At 49.1% G+C, this 19,402-nt stretch overlaps 1 protein-coding gene across 1 annotated transcript in view; it reads right to left on the bottom strand.

The window, feature by feature from the left end:
- Positions 1-18,610, bottom strand: part of Mpp3 (MAGUK p55 scaffold protein 3) — a 29,998-nt gene extending 11,388 nt beyond the window's left edge. Inside the window, exons 1-12 of the mRNA XM_070027807.1 lie at positions 18,563-18,610; positions 17,364-17,413; positions 16,733-16,851; positions 16,453-16,530; positions 14,772-14,852; positions 14,394-14,531; positions 12,288-12,369; positions 9,733-9,818; positions 7,835-7,909; positions 4,547-4,743; positions 2,033-2,097; positions 70-90 (exon numbers count right to left, since the gene is read on the bottom strand). Coding sequence (XP_069883908.1) covers positions 70-90; positions 2,033-2,097; positions 4,547-4,743; positions 7,835-7,909; positions 9,733-9,818; positions 12,288-12,369; positions 14,394-14,531; positions 14,772-14,852; positions 16,453-16,530; positions 16,733-16,851; positions 17,364-17,388 — 967 coding nt within the window. The 5' untranslated portion in view covers positions 17,389-17,413; positions 18,563-18,610. The remainder of the gene's footprint in view (positions 1-69; positions 91-2,032; positions 2,098-4,546; positions 4,744-7,834; positions 7,910-9,732; positions 9,819-12,287; positions 12,370-14,393; positions 14,532-14,771; positions 14,853-16,452; positions 16,531-16,732; positions 16,852-17,363; positions 17,414-18,562) is intronic.
- Positions 18,611-19,402: the final 792 nt, after the last annotated feature.

The following is a 19,402-nucleotide window of genomic DNA, read 5'->3' on the forward strand; positions in this document are numbered from 1 at the left end:
CCCCTCCAGCTCCAGATGCTCCAGAACAGAGGGGCCTCAGGTGCACACAGGGAAAAACACTGCTCCTACCTTTCTCACAAGGCTGATCGTCTTCGGTATGCACAAAAGACAGGTGGGTAAGTGTTAGTGGAAGGGACCTGGAAGTCCTGCCACCCAAGTCTGAGGAGCCCCCCATCTGTTCCACTTCTATCCTCAACACATCTGTGCTCAGCTGGTAAACCCCAAGTTGTCTTGTGCATGTCTTATTAGCAGCCACAAGGAAGCCAGTGCCTGGCCCCGACCCAGGGCTTTGGGCCAATGGAGTGCCAGATCTGCCTCCTCTCTGTGCAGGGCTCTAACCTGGCACCTCTGACCACAAGCCTCCAAAAACCCAACGCCGCCAAGCGCCGGTGGCTCACACCTGTAATCCTAGCTACTCAGGAGGCTGAGATATGAGGATCTCGGTTCAAAGCCAGCCCGGGCAGGAAAGTCCGTGAGACTCTTATCTCCAATAAACCACTAGAAAACCTGAAGTGGTGCTGTGGCTCAAGCAGTAGAGCATTCACCTTGAGCTGAAGAGCACAGGGACAACGCCCAAGCCCAGAGTTCAAGCCCCACGACCGACCAGAAAAAAAAAAAAAAAACAACAAGCTCTGCTCACATTCTCATGAACCTCTTCTAGTTTATCATTTTATAGGAGAGGATCCTTGACTACCTGCTTCATAGGGCTATTACTGAAATCAAAGGCAAGGGCTGGGGATGTAGTTCAGAGGTGGTTTAACATGCATGAAGCTTTGGGTTCCATCTCTAGCACTGCAAAAAACTAAAAAGTAAAAGGATCCAAACACAGTGGCTCACATGTGTAGTCTAAGCTACTTAGGAGGCAGAGATCAGTGGGACTGTAGTTTGAGACCAGCCCAGACAAAAAGTTATTAAGATCCTATCTCAATCAGTAAGCTGGCCATGGTACTATACATGCCAGTAATGCCAGTTATGCTGTTTATGGCAACAGAAAGATTATGGTCCAGGGCAAAAACTCAAGACCTTATCTGAAAAATAATTAAAGCAAAAAGAGTTGGGGGTATGGCTCAAGAGGTAGAGTGCTTGCCTAGCAAGAGCTGAGTTCAAACCCCAGTACAATAAATAGATGATAGATAGACAGAATGTGGATAGAAGGCAAAGTACTACATAGAGTAGGTTTGTTAGATAAAATACAGGCCACTCAGTTAAACTTGAGTTTCAAATAAACAACAAACAATTTCTTAATATGCCCCAGATATTTCATGGGACATACTTAGCGCTAAAAAAAAAGTGTCAGCTGGGGGCCAGTGGCTCACTCATGTAATCCTAGCTACTCAAGAGGCTGAGATCTTAGGACTGTGGTTCAAAGCCAGTCTAGACAGGAAAGCCTGTGAAACTCTTATCTCCAATTAACTACCAGAAAGCTGGAAATGGCTCTGTGACTCAAAGTGGTAGAGCACTAGCCTTGAGCTGAAAAAGCTCAGAGACAGAACCCAAGCCCTGAGTTCAAGCCCCACAACCTACCAAAAAAAAAAAAGAAAAGAAAAGGAGAAAGAGAAGGAGGAAGGAAGGAAGGAAGGAAGGAAGGCAGGCAGGCAGGCAGGCAGGCAGGCAGGCAGGCAGGCAGGCAGGCAAAAAGGAAGGAAGGAAGAAAAGTTTATCTCAAACTCAAATTTAACCAAGCAGGCTACATTTTGCAAACCCTATCTCAGAGGCCCATGATCACTCAGAGCGCAGTCTCTGCCCATCCCACATCTGTGGTCTTTGTTTTCAGGATCAGAGCCACTTGGAAGCTAATAAAAGCTTCAGACCCCTTTCCCAAACACATACACATACTGGTTTGGAGAGGTGTATAACCTACACTAACACAGAAGATGTTTGAGAAAACAAGTGCCCCCACCCAACCCATTTTCTCTACTCATATCTCTCCCATCCCCCGGTCATCCATAAGCTCACAAGGTATCCCCTCCAGCCTTCGTGTCAGCTTCTTTCTAACCACTCCCTGAAGTGTCATCTCTGTCAATCTACTTACAAGGGGGCTTCTTGAGGTTCTGAGGGCTTGGCAGGGTACCCGTGGCTCTCCGGTAGCTTAGTCGTCTGTGGGGACACAAAGGGATAGAGGTTCATGAGCCAGGTCCAAGAACCACCTGACAGGAGCCTTTAGAAACTCGGGGAAATCAAGGCCTAGATTGTACAGGGGACACAAAGCTGGGTCTTCCAAGGGACTCTTGAGTCACATTGCCCTCCCGGGAAAGGGGACATTTTTACATGTTTTACACCAGTGAGCTTTTTTTAGGTCAGTTGTGGAGCTTGAACTCTGGGCCTGAGCGCTGTTCCTGAGCTCTTCAGCTTAAGGTGAGCACTCTACCACTCGAGCCACAGTGCCACTTGTGGTTTTCTTGTGGTTCATTGGAGATAAGAGTCTCATGGACTTTCCTGCCTAGCCTGGCTTCAAATCACAATCCTCAGATCTCAGTCTCCTGAGTAGGTAAGATTACAGGTGTGAGCCACTGGCGCCTGGCACCAATAAGCTTTTACACGACTCACTTATTCACAAGGACAAAGTTGATTCTTCGCTGTGGAATCCAAGATGGCAAGCTGATACCTTTGGTCATTGTTGGCTGTTACTTAACCATGGCTGATTCCTGAGGGAAGGAAGCTCTTTCCTCACACTTACCTGGCCTCCCTATCTTTGAGGAAACTGGAAAACAGCAGGCTGGCTTCCTGACACCCAAGAAAGACTAGGACAAAGGTCACCCGAATGTCACATCCCACTCATCAGCTGGAGAGCTCAATACTCCCCTGTATCCAATGGAACCCTCAGAAGAAAGGCCATGGCAAGACCTCTCTGAGTTTAGGAACTGTTCCAGGGCTCTGGGAGGAGCCCTTCCCACAATCCTCTGATACCACGTTGTCAAGGCCTGTGAAGCCAAAATGGAAACAGAGCCCTGGTTCTCAAAGACTTCACACCCTTAGAATCCTTGGAACATCTGTTAGCTGAGGATGTAGGGTTGGCCCTAGGGTTTCTGCTTCAGCAGGTCTGAGGTGGGTCTGGATGATTTTTACATTGCTAACAAGTTCCCAAGTAATACAGACTTGAGGACCATATCAAGAAGGTTAACAAAAGATGTGACCAGGGTCACAGCCTATGTGCTCCAGCCTCTAACCCAGGATCTACCCTTTTGGAAATCTAGACTAAAAAGAAATAGTTTTGAAACAGGAGGATCCCTCTGTGTGCAAGGTAATTACTGCAACCTCAGAAGGAAAACGTCCCTCCATATCTCATGAGGGCACTTCCTCCTGGCATGAGCTTACACAGACATCTCCTCTCTCACACAGCCAGCCCCTTTATACAAAATGTGTTCAAACAATGCGTGGCTTTCCCACTACACTATAAACTCCTATGGGGCAGAAATGAGGATTTGGCAGCAGCTGCAAGGTGCCTGGCACAAAGCCAAACAAGTCATAATAATCCCAGTTATTCAGGAGGCTGAAACCCTGAGGATCTTAGTTCAAAGCCAGCCTAGAACCAAAAGTCTTTGAGACTCCATCACCAATAAGCCAGCAAAAGGAAGGGCTGGAGTCACGGCTCAAGTGTTAAGAGCTCCATCTGTAAGCAGGAAAGCCAAACAAGAATGGAGGCACAAAGTTCAGGCCCAGTATCAGCCAGAAATAAATTAATTAAAAATAAAGTGTGCACACTGGACACTGGTGGCTCACACCTGTAATCCCAGCTACTCAGGAGGCTGAAATCTGAAGTTTAAAGTTCAAAGCCAGCTCAGGCAGGAAAGTCCATGAGACTTTTAACTCCAAATAAACACTGCTCCCCTCCACCCTGCCCCGCAAAAAAGTCAGAAGTGGAGGTACGGCTCAAGTGATAGAGTGCTAGCCTTGAGGGAAAAAGGAAAGGTTAGGGACAATACCCAGGCCCTGAGTTCAAGCCCCAGAATTGGCACAAAAACTAAATAAATAAAATATACAGAAAGATGTTTGTAGGTCTTATGCTATTTTAGCCAGGTACTGGTGCTCACACCTGTAATCCTAGCTACTTAGGAGGCTGAGATCTGAGGACTACAATCCAAAGTCAACCAAGGCAGGAAAGTCCATGAGATTCTTATTGCCAATTAACCAGCAAAAAAGCTGGAAGTGGAAGTGTGATTTAAGTGGTAGAGAATTAGCCTTGGGCACAAAAACTCAAGGACAATGCCCATGCCCTCAGTTCACGCACCAGGACAGGCACTAAAGATGACAATATCAACAAAACAAAACAACCCAAAACATCATTTTATGTAAGAGACTTGATCATCTGTTGATTTTGTTATTTACAGAGGTCCTGAAGCCAATCCGTGATACTGAGAGACAACAGTACTCATTAATGTCAAACAGCCATCACCACTAGCTAGTCGACAAGAAGCACATAGCCCAATTGTCACCCCAGGGAACTATATTTAATGGGTGTTTTTGGCTTCAGCAGCCAGAAAGGGGTTTATCATGTACATGGACCACTGCTGCTCTAGACCACCCCATGACAGCACTCCAGACCCACCTCTCCTGGAACTGCTTGGAAGGGATGAGGCCAGCTCGAAGATTGGTGTCCCCTACTCTCTTGGCCTGCCACCATGTGGGGTCATCCTGGCTCACCACTTCCAGGACCTGCCTCCGCTGGAAAGGAAGGCCCGCCTCCTGGCAGGGGATGGCTCGGTCTTCCCGGGGGTCATAGTAGAAGAGAGCGCGCATGAACACCTGCATGGGAAGAGATGCAGTGAGACAAATACCCACCCCATACAAAGATGCAGACATGTCCACACCACATCACAGGCCAAGTGAGGATGACCATTCACAGTGAGGGCGAGCAAGGAGTCATGAGCACAAAGAGATAATCAGAAACACAATGCCACCTTTCCCTATCCTTTCACCCTTAGGGATTTTTAGGGCAGGAAATCCTTCCATGATAGAGAAATGAGCCAGGTATGGTGATGTATACCTTTAGTCCTCAAACTTGCAAGGCTGAGGCAGAAAGAACCATCAATCTGAGACCAGCCTAAGCTAGCTACATAGTTAAGACCCTGTGTCAAGAAAAAAAGGAACTTCATTATCATTTTTTGTTTGTATTTTGTTGTTGTTGTTGTTGTTGGTCATGGGGCTTGAACTCAGGGCCTGGTTACTATCTCTGAACTCTTTTTGTTCAAGTCTAGTACCCTACCACTGTGAGCCACAGCACCACTTCAAGTCTTCTGGTCATTAATTGGAGATAAGTCTCCCAGCCTTTCCTGCCCAAGTTGTCTTTGAACAGTGACTCTCAGATCTCAGCCTCTTGAGTAGCTAGGATTATAGGCATGAGCCACCAGCACCCGGCTCATTACCATTTCGCACAAAGTGAACAGGAAGGTTTTTCTTTTTCCTTCCATTTCTCCCTATTTTATCCTGATATACTAAAATAAATCCTTGTTTAAAAAAAAAAAAAAAGGGAGCTGGGAAGGTGGCTCAGTGGTAGAGTGCTTGCCTTGCATGCATGAGGCCCTTGGTTTGATTCCTCAGCACCACATAAGCAGAAAAAGCCAGGAGTGGTGCTGTGGCTCAAGTGGTGGAGTGCTAGGCTTGAGCTGAAAAGCTGAGGGACAGCGCCCAGGCCCAGAGTTCAGGCTCTACCACTGACCCAAAAAAAAAAAAAAGACATTATGGGCTGGGAAGGTGGCTCAGTGGTAGAGTGCTTGCCTTGCATGCATAAGGCCCTGGGTTCGATTCCTCAGCACCACATAAGCAAAAAGAAAAAAAGCCGGAAGTGGCGCTGTGGCTCAAGTGGTAGAGTAGTAGCCTTGAGCTGAAAAGCTGAGGGACAGTGACCAGGCCCAGAGTTCAGGCCCCACAACCAGACCCCCCCCCCCAAAAAAAGAAGGGGGCTGGGAAGGTGGCTCAATGGTAGAGCGCTTGCCTTGCATGCCTGAGGCCCTGGGTTTGATTCCTCAGTACCACATAAGCAAAAAGAAAAAAAAGCCGGAAGTGGTGCTCTGGCTCAAGTTGTAGAGTGCTAGCCTTGAGCTGAGGAGCTGAGGGACAGCGCCCAGGCCCAGAGTTCAGGCCCCATGACCGGACCCCCCCCAAAAAAAAAAGAATTGAAAATGAATAAACAAGCCCTATGAGCAACTTTCTCTTTCTAAAATATTATTATTATTATTATTATTATTATTATTATTATTATTATTATTATTATCATTATTATGCCAGTCCTGGGGCTTGAATTCAGGGCTTGGGTGCTGTTCCTGTACTTCTTTTTGCTCAAAGCTAGCACTCTACCACTTGAGCCACAAACCATTTCTGGCTGTTTTGGTGATTCATTGGAGATAAGTCTCATGAACTTTCATGCATGGGCTGGTTTCAAACTGCGATCCTCAGATCTTACTTAGCCTCCTGAGTAGCTACCACTGCCCAGCTAAAAAATATCTTTGGGTAACTGTACAAAGGACTTGCCATTCAACAAATCAGTTTATGAATACAATGCATCTTGGTCAATGTCACCCTTTAAATCCCTCCCTCTCAACCCCTCAAAACTTTCTCTTTCCAATCTTCTTCTCTTCCTCCCTCCCTCCCTCCCTTCCTCCCTCTCGCCCTCCCTCCTTTTTGTGCCAGTACTAGGACCTGATTTCAGGGCTCTAGTCTGCTGTCCTTTAGCTTTTTCATTCAAGGCTGGCATTCTACCACTTGAACCACAGCTCTACTTCCAGCTTTTTGATGGTTCACTGGAGATAAGAGTCTCACAGAGTTTCCAGCCCCACTAGCTTTGAATTACAATCCCCACATCTCAGCCTCCTGATAAGCTAAGAGTTTAGGTGTAAGCCACCAGTATCTAGCTCATTTTCTTGTTCAAGGAAACTGATCCTTCCTCTGTGTCAAAGGATCACAACCTTCTTTTAAAAAACATAGCTTTAAGAACTTCTCATCACTTTTGCAGGGGTTATCTCTTAGGTAGTGAGGGGTCCTTCCCACTGGACTACTTCAGTAGCCCTTAGTTGCTGTCGTGATGCCAATCCCTGAATCTCTTTGCCTAAGGTATCACTTCCTCTGGCCACTGGGAGAGATGGGGGGGGGGGGTGGAATGGGGATTCTCTTCTCTAATCCAGCAGGAAGAAACTGCTTAAAAATTAATCCCCAATGTATACTGGCAGAAGTTTCTGTATAAATCGCCCCAGCTCCCTGAGGCTCTTGACTGGGGTGACAGAGGCATGTGTTCTACAGGGGTTCCCTGAATTTCTCTGCAGGATTAAGCTGCAGGTGCCACGACAGTGACTTGCTGGATGACATGTTAGAACATGGCTTCCTTCCCTGCCCTCCCTTCCCTGATCCTAGGTTAGTATCTCCTGGGGTTACATCCCATCTATATAAACCACTTTTTTGTACGTGTATATGTGCCAATACTGAGGCTTGAACTTCAGGCTTTTTTGTTCAAGGCTGGCAGCCTAACCAGATTTTTGGTTAATTGGAGATTAAGAGTTTTATGGACTTTTCTGACCAGACTGGCTTGAAACTACAACCTTCAGATCTCAGCTTCCTGAGTAACTAGGATTATAGTGTTGAGCCACCAGTCCCCAGCCCCTTATCCCGATGGCCTCCATTTCTTACTTTAATATAACTAGCCTTGTTCTCTTATTAATAAACTATGTCAAATCCAGTTTAGAAAGACAGGGCACGAACACATGCATCATCTTGTGAGTGAATTGAAGTCTTCTGCTGGGCAGATTACAGTGGCCACATGCATGATCTGTTCTGAATGACATGATCTGCAGATGGACTGGATCTAGCATATATATCCCTGTCCCCCTAGCCCACCTCCCCATACCTTGCTCTCCTTGAAGCGGTCCTCCTCCTGGGTGGCTGGGATGATCTTGAGGGTGATAGAGCCCTGGGATTGGGCCTAAAACAAGAGGAAACAATCACTCATTGTCTTCTAGGCTTCACCTTCCCTAAGTGTGTGTCTAAGAACAGATCAGAGTGAAGGTCAGACCTGTATCCTCCTCCCCTGTGGCCTGGCTGAATTAGTAAAACTCTGACATCAGGTGTCTGCCTTTCCATGGGACAAAGAGACACAAGATTTTACATGAGAATGTTATGAACATGACATGCATTTAAATTCCAGCTCTCTATCTCTCCTGACTTATAGGGCCCTCAAAGCTCCCTTCTTGCTTTTCTCATATCATGTGCATATATGGGGGTAGGGGGCAGAAGGGGAGTTAACAGGGCTTACATTCAGAGCTTTGCTCGTCTTTTTCTGCTCATGGATGGCACTCTCCTAATGGAGCCACACCTCCAGCTCAACTCAGGCCATTCTAATAATTTTCTATTTCATTTTCCTCCGTTTTCCCTGTCCTGGGGCTATTCCTTGGTAAGTCCTTTCCTCTTTGCTCCCATTTTCTCCATAGTTCTCCAATCTCAAACCACTCTGACCTTTCTGGGAGGTTCCCTTTCTTCCAGAGACCCTGCACCCAAAGGCCAGGATCTAGGGGGAGAATACTGTCAGATCCTGAGGGCACACTAGCCAGATTCTCTCCCCATGGCTCACCATTACTCTGAAGGCCCAGATGATTGTACGGGTCAATGCCCATAGCCAGGAGAATGGACACACTTCAGCTAAAAGAGTGAAGGGCTAGAGCCAGGTACCAGTAGCTCACACCTGTAATCACAGTTACTCAGAGATCTGAGGATCATATTCGAAGCCAGCCCAGGCAGAAAAGTCCATGAGACTCTTATCTTTAATTAACCACTCAAAAACCAGAAGTAGTACTGTGGCTCAAAGTGGTAGAACACTAGCCTTGAACAAAAATGCTCAGGGACAGTATGTAGGCCCTGAGTTCAAGCCCCACGACCAAAAAAAAAAAAGACTGAAGGGCCAGGCCACATGTGTGTTCCCCATAACAGGACTGAAGGTAGGCTTGCTCTCTTCAGCTGTAATTCTGTATCTGACCCTGAAACCCTCTGAAGTTAGGAAAGGGCAGCATATTGATACCCTAGGACAAACAGAACAGAGCCCTGACCTTTTCCTGATTCTAGTTTTGACTCAAGATTCCCAAGGGCTGAGAAGGTGGCTCAGTGGTAGAGCACTTGCCTTGCATGCCTGAGGCCCTGGGTTTGATTCCTCAGCACCACATAAGCAGGGGAAAAAAAGCCAGAAGTGGCGCTGTGGCTCAAGTGGTAGAGCGCTAGCCTTGAGCTGAAGAGCTGAGGGACAGCGCCCAGGCCCAGAATTCAGGCCCCACGACCGGACCCAAAAAATAAAAAATAAAAGATTCCCCCCAAATGAACCAGGTAGGTCATTTTCACCTCTAAAAGTTTTATCTTCTCCTGATGTTCACTGCTAAGGATAACCAGGCACTGGTTGAGAGATTGTCTCGAGGTCTGTCTACAGCAAAGGAAATGGCATCTCACCTGACTTGGGTCCAAGGCCACACAGCCAGAAAGTGGCAGAACCAGGGTTCAAACCCAGAACCCAGAAGAGTGCTCAGAAAAAGGGATAGGTAGTGAAAATGGCTGTGCTGAAGAGAAGGCCTGGGAGAAGCAGGTGGACTGCAAGTTCTAGTCTTTTCATTCCTGATTCCACACCCCAGGGAACACTGCAAGGCTACTTTGCTTGCCGCTGCCTCATGAGACATTGGTTGAGCCAAATCTACCCTGGCTCTGGAAAGCTCCCTGCTCTGAAATTCTCCAAAAGTCCCCATTTCCCAACACACATGCAACACACACCAGAATCTGACTGATCTCGTCTGGCCGCTTGTGCAACACTGCGATTCCATTCACTTCTCGGAGCTCATCACCAACGTGCACCAGTCCTGGGAGACACAGGGACCAACCTGTCAGCATAGGAAGGGGCCTCGGCCCTGAGCTCAGAGCCCTGGGAGCTGAGGAACCCACTGCAGGACAGACTCATGGTCTGAAGCCTGAGGGAAGGGTAATGAGGCTGGAACAGACTGTGACATTCTGTGTGCTTGGCAGGCTCTCAGCATCATAACCCCCCCTTGCCTTCCCCCTCCCCCCCTCCAGGCCTTCCTGTACAAGCTGGCAGCTGCCAGCCAGGAAGAAGTGGCAGTTTGCCCAAGGCCATGCTACTAAGAAATAACAGAGCCAGTAAGCAGCTAGTCATTTTTGGCACAGAAAACTGCATGCCTTCTGCTTTTTTTTAGAGGGGGGAGGGGACTGAGAATTGAACTCAGGGCTTTGACCTTAATAGGTAGGTGCTCTACCACTTGAGCAATGAGCCAAGCCCAATCTCTTCTTCTTTAGAATTATCTTTATCTGGGCCCCAGTGGCTCACACCTGTAGTTCTAGCTATTCAGGAGGCTGAGATCTGAGAATTAAAGTCCCAGCCTCGCAGACAAATCTGAGAGCTCCAATTAACAAGCATAAAGCTAGAAGTGGAGCTGTAGAGTTGAGCAAAAAAGCTCAAGCCCCAGTACCGGCACACATACCAAAAAAGATCATTAATGCTGCACTTTCTTGGTTTTCAGGCACACTCAGGAATAGTCTTCTTAAATCTTAATAAAGAAACTTAAAGTCTCCCTTAAAAATGACACCAAGCGGGCTGGAAAGGTGGCTCAGTAGTAGAGCACTTGCCTTGCATGCTCGAGGCCCTGGGTTCGATTCCTCAGCACCACATAAGCAAAAAAGAAAAAACCGGAAGTGGTACTGTGGCTCAAGTGGTAGAGTGCTAGCCTTGAGCTGAAGAGCTGAGGGACAGCGCCCAGGCCCAGAGTTCAGGCCCCACGACCGGACCAAAAAAAAATTAAAAAAAAAAATGTCACCAAGCAGCTGGGCGTGGTGGCTCATGCCTGTAACCTTAGCTACTCAGGAGGTTGAGATCTGAGGATTGCAGTTCAAGCCAGCCCGGAGCAGGAAAGCCCGAAAAAAGTCTTATCTCCAAAAAAATACTGGAAAACTGGAAGTGGCGCTGTGGCTCAAGTGGTAGAGTGCTAGTCTTGAGCTGAAGAGCTGAGGGACAGCACCCAGGCCCAGAATTCAAGCCCCACGACTGACAAAAAATAAATAAATCAAGCGGGGCACCAGTGGCTCACACCTATAATCTTAGCTACTGAAGAGGCTGCAATCTGAGGATTAAGGTTCAAAACCAGCTTGGGCAAGAGAATCCATAAGACTCATACCTTCAATAAACTAGTCAGAAAAAGCCAGAAGTGGCACTGTAGCTCAAAGTGATGAGTGTTAGCCTTGAGCACAAAGAGGCTCAGGGACAGCCAGGCCCTGAGTTCGAGCCCCCGGACCAGCAAAATAAATAAATAAATGTCATCAAGAGTGTAGGCATACCTGTCCAGGTCTGTCTATATCGACTAGCCTGGTCTTGAACTCTCGGACTCAAGTAATCCACCTGCCTCAGCTTCCAACGTAGCTGGGACTATAGAAGTGCACCATGATACCCAGCACTCTGGGTACTAGCCTCTGCTTTAATGACGTGTCCTTGCATACTGGAGCCCTATTTGCTGTCGCAGTGGGCACTGGGCCAGCAGCAGCAGTAGCTGCAGGGAGGGTACAAAGTGTTGGCTTCTGACTCAGAGTCCGCATGAAGCTCAGGGATGCTCGGTGGTATTTGGGGAATGCTAGTCCAGGCCTCCCACACTGATGCCCAAGACTTGGAGGGTACCATCCCCTACACCAGCAGGCTTGCCTTCTGGCTCAGCTCCCCCACACACCAGTGATTCTCAACCTGTTTTCCACCTCAGCTAATCTGGGACATGAACACCCAGCCCCTTACTGAGCAACTCAACAAAACAATGGTGGGGACAGGGCATTATTCCAAAGGGCCTTGGCATAGCTAGAACATAAGCCTCTTCCTGATAGTCCCCAAATGACTTCAGGCCTACTAGGTTTTTAGTTAAATTTCTACTGAGAGCTGGGCACCAGTGGCTCATACCTGTAATCCTAGCTACTCAGGAGGCTGAGTTCTGAGGATCACAGTTCAAAGCCAGCCCAAACAGGAAAGTTGGTTAAGACTCTTATCTCCAACTAATGACCAAAAAGCTGGAAATAGCGATATAGCTTAAGTGGTAGAGCATCAACCTTGAGTAAAAAAGCTGAGGGACAGCACCCAGGCTCTGAGCTCAATCCCCAATGCCTGCACCAAAAATAAGGTAAATAAAATAAAATTCTACTGAGCTTAGGACATTCCCCAAACTATATCCCAAATAAATGACCCAAGAAGAGGGAGAAAGAGAGCATTGGAGGAAAGGGGAAAACCTCTGGAACACCCCCCCTACTCCCAGCCAAGCTGACATCACATTGTTACCACTTACCACTCCGGTCTGCTGCACCCCCTCGCATGATCCTAGCCACGACCACAGCCCCTGAATGCTCATCCCGACGGATGGTGGCACCCTACATGGAAGACAGAACGGAGGATAGGCTCTTGGACCCTAGACCCCAACAATGACCTCCACACTCCAGAAGGTGACTCAGTGAGGGCTTTCCCAAGGGTGTGGAGCCAGTAAAACCAGCATCTGCCTCCTAAGTAAAGCTCTACACCTCACAGATTACAAAGCACAAAATCCCTGAGGTGAGAAACTAAAGCAGAGACAATAAGCATCCTCAAAGTCAGGTATAAGCATCCTCAAGGTCACCTGGACAGAAAGGTGGAAAGCTTTTTGTGACGCTGAATCCAGTGCTTTCTTTCTCTCACAGGGGGGCCTCTGCCTCTGGCAGTCATTTAATAATGAGGACAGTATGTGCTAGCGAATTCACAACCTGCCTCAAGCCCATCACAGTGTTCCTGAGCCTTCTGTTGTTGCCAAGAGGAACCAATTATGCCCCTGCCAGAGCTTCAGGACCAAGAGTTGGCCCACCAATCAGGGAGGAGATGGCATTGGGACTGAGCAAGGCACTACTTCATGAGCCCTCAATTTCCTGCACTTGATGAGTGTCGATGCCAGGGTACAGGTGAGGTTGAGACCTGAGGACTGCAGTATGAACCCACTGACAAAAAGCACATGGCTTTAGCAAGGAAGTCCCCTCTCTTCTCTGAATGAATGCAAGATGGCACAGCGCTTCATATACAGTAAGGGCTCAACACATGTTAACCCTTTATTATTGGTATAACCTGCAAACGCATTTTCACATTTTTTGGTGTTTTTGTTTTTGTTTTTGGAGGGGGAAAGTAGTACTGGGGATTGAATCCAGGTCCTCACGGTTGCTAAGCAAATGCACTTAAGCCACACCTTCAGTCCCCTTTTTTTTCTATGGTGCTGGCAGTGGGGCTTGAGAGTAGGGCCTGGGCACTGTCTTTTAGCCTTTTTGCTCAAGGAAGGTGCTCTACCAGTTAAGCCACACCTACTCTTTTGGCTTTATGCTGGTTAGTTGGAGACAAGAGTCTCATGGACGTTTTTGCTTGTTGCTGGCTTTGAACCTAAATTCTCAGACCTCAGCCTCCTGAGTAGTTAGGATTACAGACATGAGAAACCAGAGGTGCTAAGCTTGTATTATGTTTTTGAGACAGTCTTACTAACTTTGCCTATGCTAGCCTTGAATTCACTTGAAATCCTTCTACCTTCACCTCCTAAGTAAGCCAGGACTACAGGTACATCTTTATGAACTTTATTCATGTTGCCTATCTAAAGCACAAAAGATAAGTATTATTGGCAAGAGAGGCAGTCCATTCCTGGTCCTCAGACCTAGGAACTCTCAAGCATCTCGGTGCAGCCCTTAGTCCTCTCTGAACTGCTGGCCCCTAACATGATACAGGTACCGCAGGGCTCCTGGTATAACACCAACTCTATGGTGGTGGCCCCATGTGTGACAAGGAGACAGAGACAAAGAAAAGAGCCTCATCTTGTGTGCAGATATGGCTAGTTGCAGATCACCTGGGAAAACTGAAACTGTGGAATTCTCTGGACTAAGTTCTCCGTATTTCCACCTCTTCCCTCCATCTAAGAAACAACCTGTCTCTTTGCCCAATTAGTGCTGAACCAGTAGCAAAATGATCGCCTGTTAGCTGAGGAAAAGAATGGCCCTGCTGCCTCATTATTCACAGCAGGGATCGGTAACTTTTTCTATGAAGGACCTAATAAAAATACCAGGCTTGGGGACTATACTATCTCTGTTGCAACTACTCAACGCCACTGTGATATGAATCAGCAACATCAGAAAACAAAAAATAAAAAAATAAAAAAACCTTACAAGCTGTGGGCTACATTTGGACCATAACTTCTAATTCTAAGCTTAATGATCATCACTACCCTGGACAGCTGTGCAGGTTGATCACTGTGCTAAAGGCCTCAGCCACAGTTGGGGTGGAGGGAGGTACTCTACACACAAAAGTCTGACACCCTGAAAACTTCAGGAGTAGAGGTGGGGGTGGGGGGAGAAGCAAGGGCAAGGGCAGGGGGAGAGAGGTGAGCACCACATACCAATGGCTCCTTATTCTTTACCAGGCGAACAATCTTCACTGATTCCTCATCAAAATCCTCATCAAGATTATCAGGCAGGGGAGGCAGAACAGGGTCAAAATTCTTCTGGGCCACTGTATCATGTACCACCAGTACAGCCTGGCATGAAGCAAAGAAAACAGCGAGCCCCACACATTATGGGGCCAGGGAAGGAGTGGCTAGGCAGGGGTCAAAGGCTCAGACCTGTTAGCAGAGATACCACTCCCCTCCTTCAGATACCAGTGCTGAAGATCCTTCATGTGGAAGCCACCTCCTCTCAGCCTAAGGACCCAGCCCTCCCTCCGCCCCCATCCCAGGAGACAGGGCTGTGTGGGTGGGCAGGGCCTGCGGCGTGACTACCCTGAGGTGGGGGGTGGACAGCAGCTGCAGCAGCTCCCTCTCCTCGCTGTGCACGGAGGCGGCCTGCAGCTCCTCCATCACCTGCAAGAGAAGGAGACAGAATGTCTCAGTAGGCTGGGGTGCCCCTGCCCAAGTCTGCCTGAGTCCTTTGGGAAAATCCCTCCTCCCTGGGCTTTAGAAATGGGTTCCCCCAGGAAACACTGAGTACCCAGGAGCACATTAGACCCTTGGCCACCCTCAGATCAATGGAGGCTTTGGGGAAATTATGTCAGGGGGCAGGCAAGCTCAAGCAGGTCTACAAGGCAATCCTACTAGGAGCTGGTGTGTGTGTGTGTGTGTGTGTGTGTGTGTGTGTGTGTGTGTGTGTGTGTGTGTGTGTGTGTGTGTGTGTGTGTGTGTGTGTGTGTGTGTGTGTGTGTGTGTGTGTGTGTGTGTGTGTGTGTGTGTGTGTGTGTGTGTGTGTGTGTACATCAGTACAGGGGAGTGAACTTGGAGCCTTACAGTCTTGCTTAGTTTTGTTTTGATCAGGGCTGGCTGGCCCTCTACCACTTGAGCCACACCTCCACTGTCAGCCTTTTTGTTGGTTCAATGGAAATGAGTCTCTCAGATTTATCTGCCTGAGATGGCTCTAAATCTGGATGCTCAGATCTCAGCTTCCTGAGTAGCCCAGATTACAGATGTAAGCCACCAGTGCCCAGCTCAGGAGCACCTAATTTATTAAGCCCCTGCTGTGTGTTGTTGCTTTTTAGGGCCTTTTCACTCAATCCCTGTAACAAATTAGATGCAGTGAGTTATATCCTTTTGCCACTGTAACAGAGGAAACATCCGAGGCCCAGAGAGATTAAATACCTTGTCCCTAGCTCATCAGTGGCACAGCCGAGACTTGAACTTAGTCTTGTCTGTTAGTGACCTGTTTAAGGTCAGGAACTAGTGACAAGGTGGCACCTTGCCTGGGAACTGGGTGATCTCAACTCGCCTTGAGCTGAAGAGCACAGGAACAGCGCCCAAGCCCAGAGTTCAAGCTCCACAACCAACAACAACAACAACAAAAAGAAATGGAAGTGGAGCTGCGCTCACATGGTAGAATGCTAGTCTTGATGTAAAAAGCTCAGGGGAAGCACCCTGGCCCTGAGTTCAAGCCCCAGTTCTAGTACAAACACAGACACACACACAGAAGGAGAGAGAGAAAGAGAGAGAGAGAGAGAGAGAGAGAGAGAGAGAGAGAGAGAGAGAGAGAGAGAGAGAGAGAGAGAGAGGCCTAAGCCAGTACTAGGCACACACTTCATGTTGGCTTCCCAAAGGACAGGACCTGAGCTGATGGTTTGATCTAGTCATGGTGCCAGTTCTCAGAACAGCTGGAGAATTGCTGATTCCATCTAATCCTCTCCTTTTCCAGCTAAGGACACAGGCTTGCTCCAAAATACACAGTAAGGGGCAGGGGAAGGGAGAACAACACCAGATTTCCCAGCCCAGTCCAAAGCTTACAAGGTCCTCCATCCTCTGTGCCTATTAGGAGACCCAAGGAAGAGAAGAAAGGAAAAAGGAACAAGAAGGAAACACCTCTTCAACTTTGTGTTCTCAACCCCTAATGTTTCCAAGCTAAGCAATGGTGACAAAGCAAGAAGGAGCCTACGGATAGGAAATGGGGTTGTCATCAGAAGGAAAAACCTGGGAGACTCACATCCTCTGCGAGGGCCACAGCGCTGTGCAGAACTGGGGTTGGACTTTGCCTCTCATAATAACGCAGCTTCTCATGAATCTGCAAAAACATCTGATTTTCAGTTTATTCTGGACCCCAAAGATCCCCCATCCCTGGCTGTGGTCAACCACAGGGCAGCCTTAGAGAAAGTCCTGTCAAGCGAGCTTGTGAAGGTCTTCCTGAGGAAGGGGGATAGCTCAGGTGTCAGAGAGCTAGGAGGAGCCATCCCTAAAGAGGGAAGTGGGCTGAAGCAGGTGTTCACCTTCATCAGGTAGCCCAGGCTTTTCTCACTGAAAACATCCCTCAGGAAGCCCATCTCTTCCCTGTGGTTGGAGTCAGGCCTGAGCTGCGAGGTCAGCAGCGCCAGGGTTTCATGCAAACCTAAAGAGAGAACAAGAAAAACGAGGTAGTACTGGGTGCTGGTGGCTCACATCTGTAATCCTAACTACTCAGAAGGCTGAGATAGGAGGGCAGCAGTTCAAAGCCAGCCCAAAGGGTAGGAAAGTCTGTGAGACTCATCTCCAATTAATCAGTAAAAAGCTGGAAATGGAGCTGTGTCTCAAGTGGCAGAACACCAGCCTTGAGTGAAAAAACTAAAGGACAAGCACACAGACCCTGAGTTCCAGCCCCAGTACACACACACACACACACACACACACACACACACACACACACACACACACACACACACACACACACAGAAGGAAGGACATAAACTCAGCAGGACTTCCTGTCAGGGAATCCATGTAGACCTCTTTTCCCCAAGGTTTTCAGATAGGGTAGTCTGGAGGCAGCACCAGCAAAGAGCCTGGTTCCTTTCTAGCACTAGGAGACCCCAGTCTGGTGAGCTTCTGTTTAAGGCTATAGCTAATTTGGCCATAGGGGGCACTCACCAGAGTCCTCTGACAGCACTGGCATGCCTATGCCGGTTCCTGAGCTCTCTCTGCAGATAGAAATGAGATGGGGGAAGGGGGGGGGTGACATATTCACTCAATACTTACCACATATCACCTGATTCTGTCTACGGTCAATTTTAGGGACAGAAGAAATGGGAGCCAAATATCTCTGCTCACTTTTTTTCCCTCAGAGAGCAAGGTAAACAAAAAACATGATTTACTGAGAGCCCTCCATAAGACAAGCTGGGTATTTCACACACCGTATTTCCAAAACTGTGCAAAACCCTGAAAAATGAATACCAATATTCCCATTTTTCTGATAAAGAAACTGAGGCGCCAAAGGGTTCAATAAGTAACTCATGGACCAGAATCCAACCTCAGATTGGCACTTCCAGCTAGCCTTGGTCATGCAAATGGCCTTGCCTACCCCAGCTCTCCCCAGCGGTCCTCCCCACTTTAGCTACCTTCTAAGACTCCCTGCTCCAGTCCCTGGCTACAACACCCCTTCAACAAGTACCTGACTAGGCCTACAAAATCACTCTGCCCCATTCCACACCCCCCTCCCCAACCCAAAGGAAGCCTCCAGAATGGAGTGAAGAGAAGACATGGAGAACGAAAAGCGGGGTTTCAGCTACGCAGGAAGAGGGTACCCTAGCTCAAGAGACACCCCCCCAGATACTCTGCAGCACGTGGACCTCCAAATAATAATAATAATAATAAATCCTCCAGAAGAGGACAAGAGAGTCGTGATTCATTCATTCCACAAACATGGAGCCAGCCTGAGCCGCGCTGAGCACGGTGACATTCGCTACGAGGCAGAAGAATGGTACCCAGGGCCTCCGGCCCCCGCCCCGCGCGGGGCTCACCCCGGGCGGCTTCCGGAGGCGCCCCCTCCTCCCCTCCCCAAGGAGGCCGAGCCCAGACTCGAGCCGCCTAGGGCAGGAACCTGTGGGACCAACAAGGCGCGTGGCTGGGCCAGGGGGAGCAGAGCCCTGGGGATGCTCGGAGGGAGGGGGTGCGGAGTGGAGCGCACGGGATGGGGGCGCGGGATGGGGGGAATGGGGGGTGCGCGGGCAGGGGACTGAGTCCCCCAGCTGGGGTCGGGTGGGCCACCAGGCTGTCCTACTTGCGAGGGGCGGGTCTCGGCCCACCCCTTTGCAGCGGAACCCGCTCCCTTGTCTGCAGCTGCTCCTTACCTCGTCGCGCCGCCGGGATCTGGGCTCAGCGACCCAGAGCCGCGCGGGAGCCTCGGCCGCGGCTGGCTCCGCCTCCGTGGGCCCCTCCCTGGCGCGGCTTTGCGGGCGGGGGCGGGGCGGGCAGGGAGGGGCCTGTGCGGTGGGCGGAGTCCGTGGTGGGCGGGGTCTGTGGGCGTGGCCTTGGCGAATTGAGGAGGAACTGAGTGGCAACGGAGAAGGGCGGGGAGGGAAAGAGAAGGGGCGGGGAGGGACTGGACAGGAAGGACTGGAGCGCTGCTCTGACCGCAACCCCTCCGTACTGGGTGGGACCCTGGCCCCTGGCACAGCCCAGCCGGCCACCCTTAGGCCCCACCTCCTGAGCAGACCCTGATCTCTGACAGTGGAAGAGTGGACACCTGCTGGACCCATCGAGAATTTCATCTTGCAAACGTTGATTGAGCATCCTCCAAAGTACCAGGCACTGTGCCAAGGGCTAAGTGATCAAGACAAGACAGCCTTGGATTTGAAAACTCACAGGCCTAGTGGTCAGACAACACCAGAACAATTCCCTGCGACAAAGGGACATGCTGGAGAAGATTTATGAGTGCATGCTGCCTAGGGGCGCAGAGCTGGAAGGGCAGGGAAGTCCCACCTGGAAGAAGGCGAACTGGATTATGTAGGGTGTTTGGAGATACAGCTGATTGGAAAGGCAACTGGTGTCCAGGGGCTTTTCCTGGGGGACAGATCTCTGAATGGCCATGGTGATTGTGGGGTTTTATTGTACTGTTTCCATGGGCCCGGTGCTCTTCAGAACCCTCCCCAACACTTTCCTTCTTGAGATAGATATATGGATATAATATC

This window comes from Dipodomys merriami, unplaced genomic scaffold, assembly GCF_024711535.1.
Source record: "Dipodomys merriami isolate MVZ:Mamm:240054 unplaced genomic scaffold, mDipMer1.0.p SCAF_19, whole genome shotgun sequence".
Lineage (NCBI taxonomy): Eukaryota > Metazoa > Chordata > Mammalia > Rodentia > Heteromyidae > Dipodomys > Dipodomys merriami.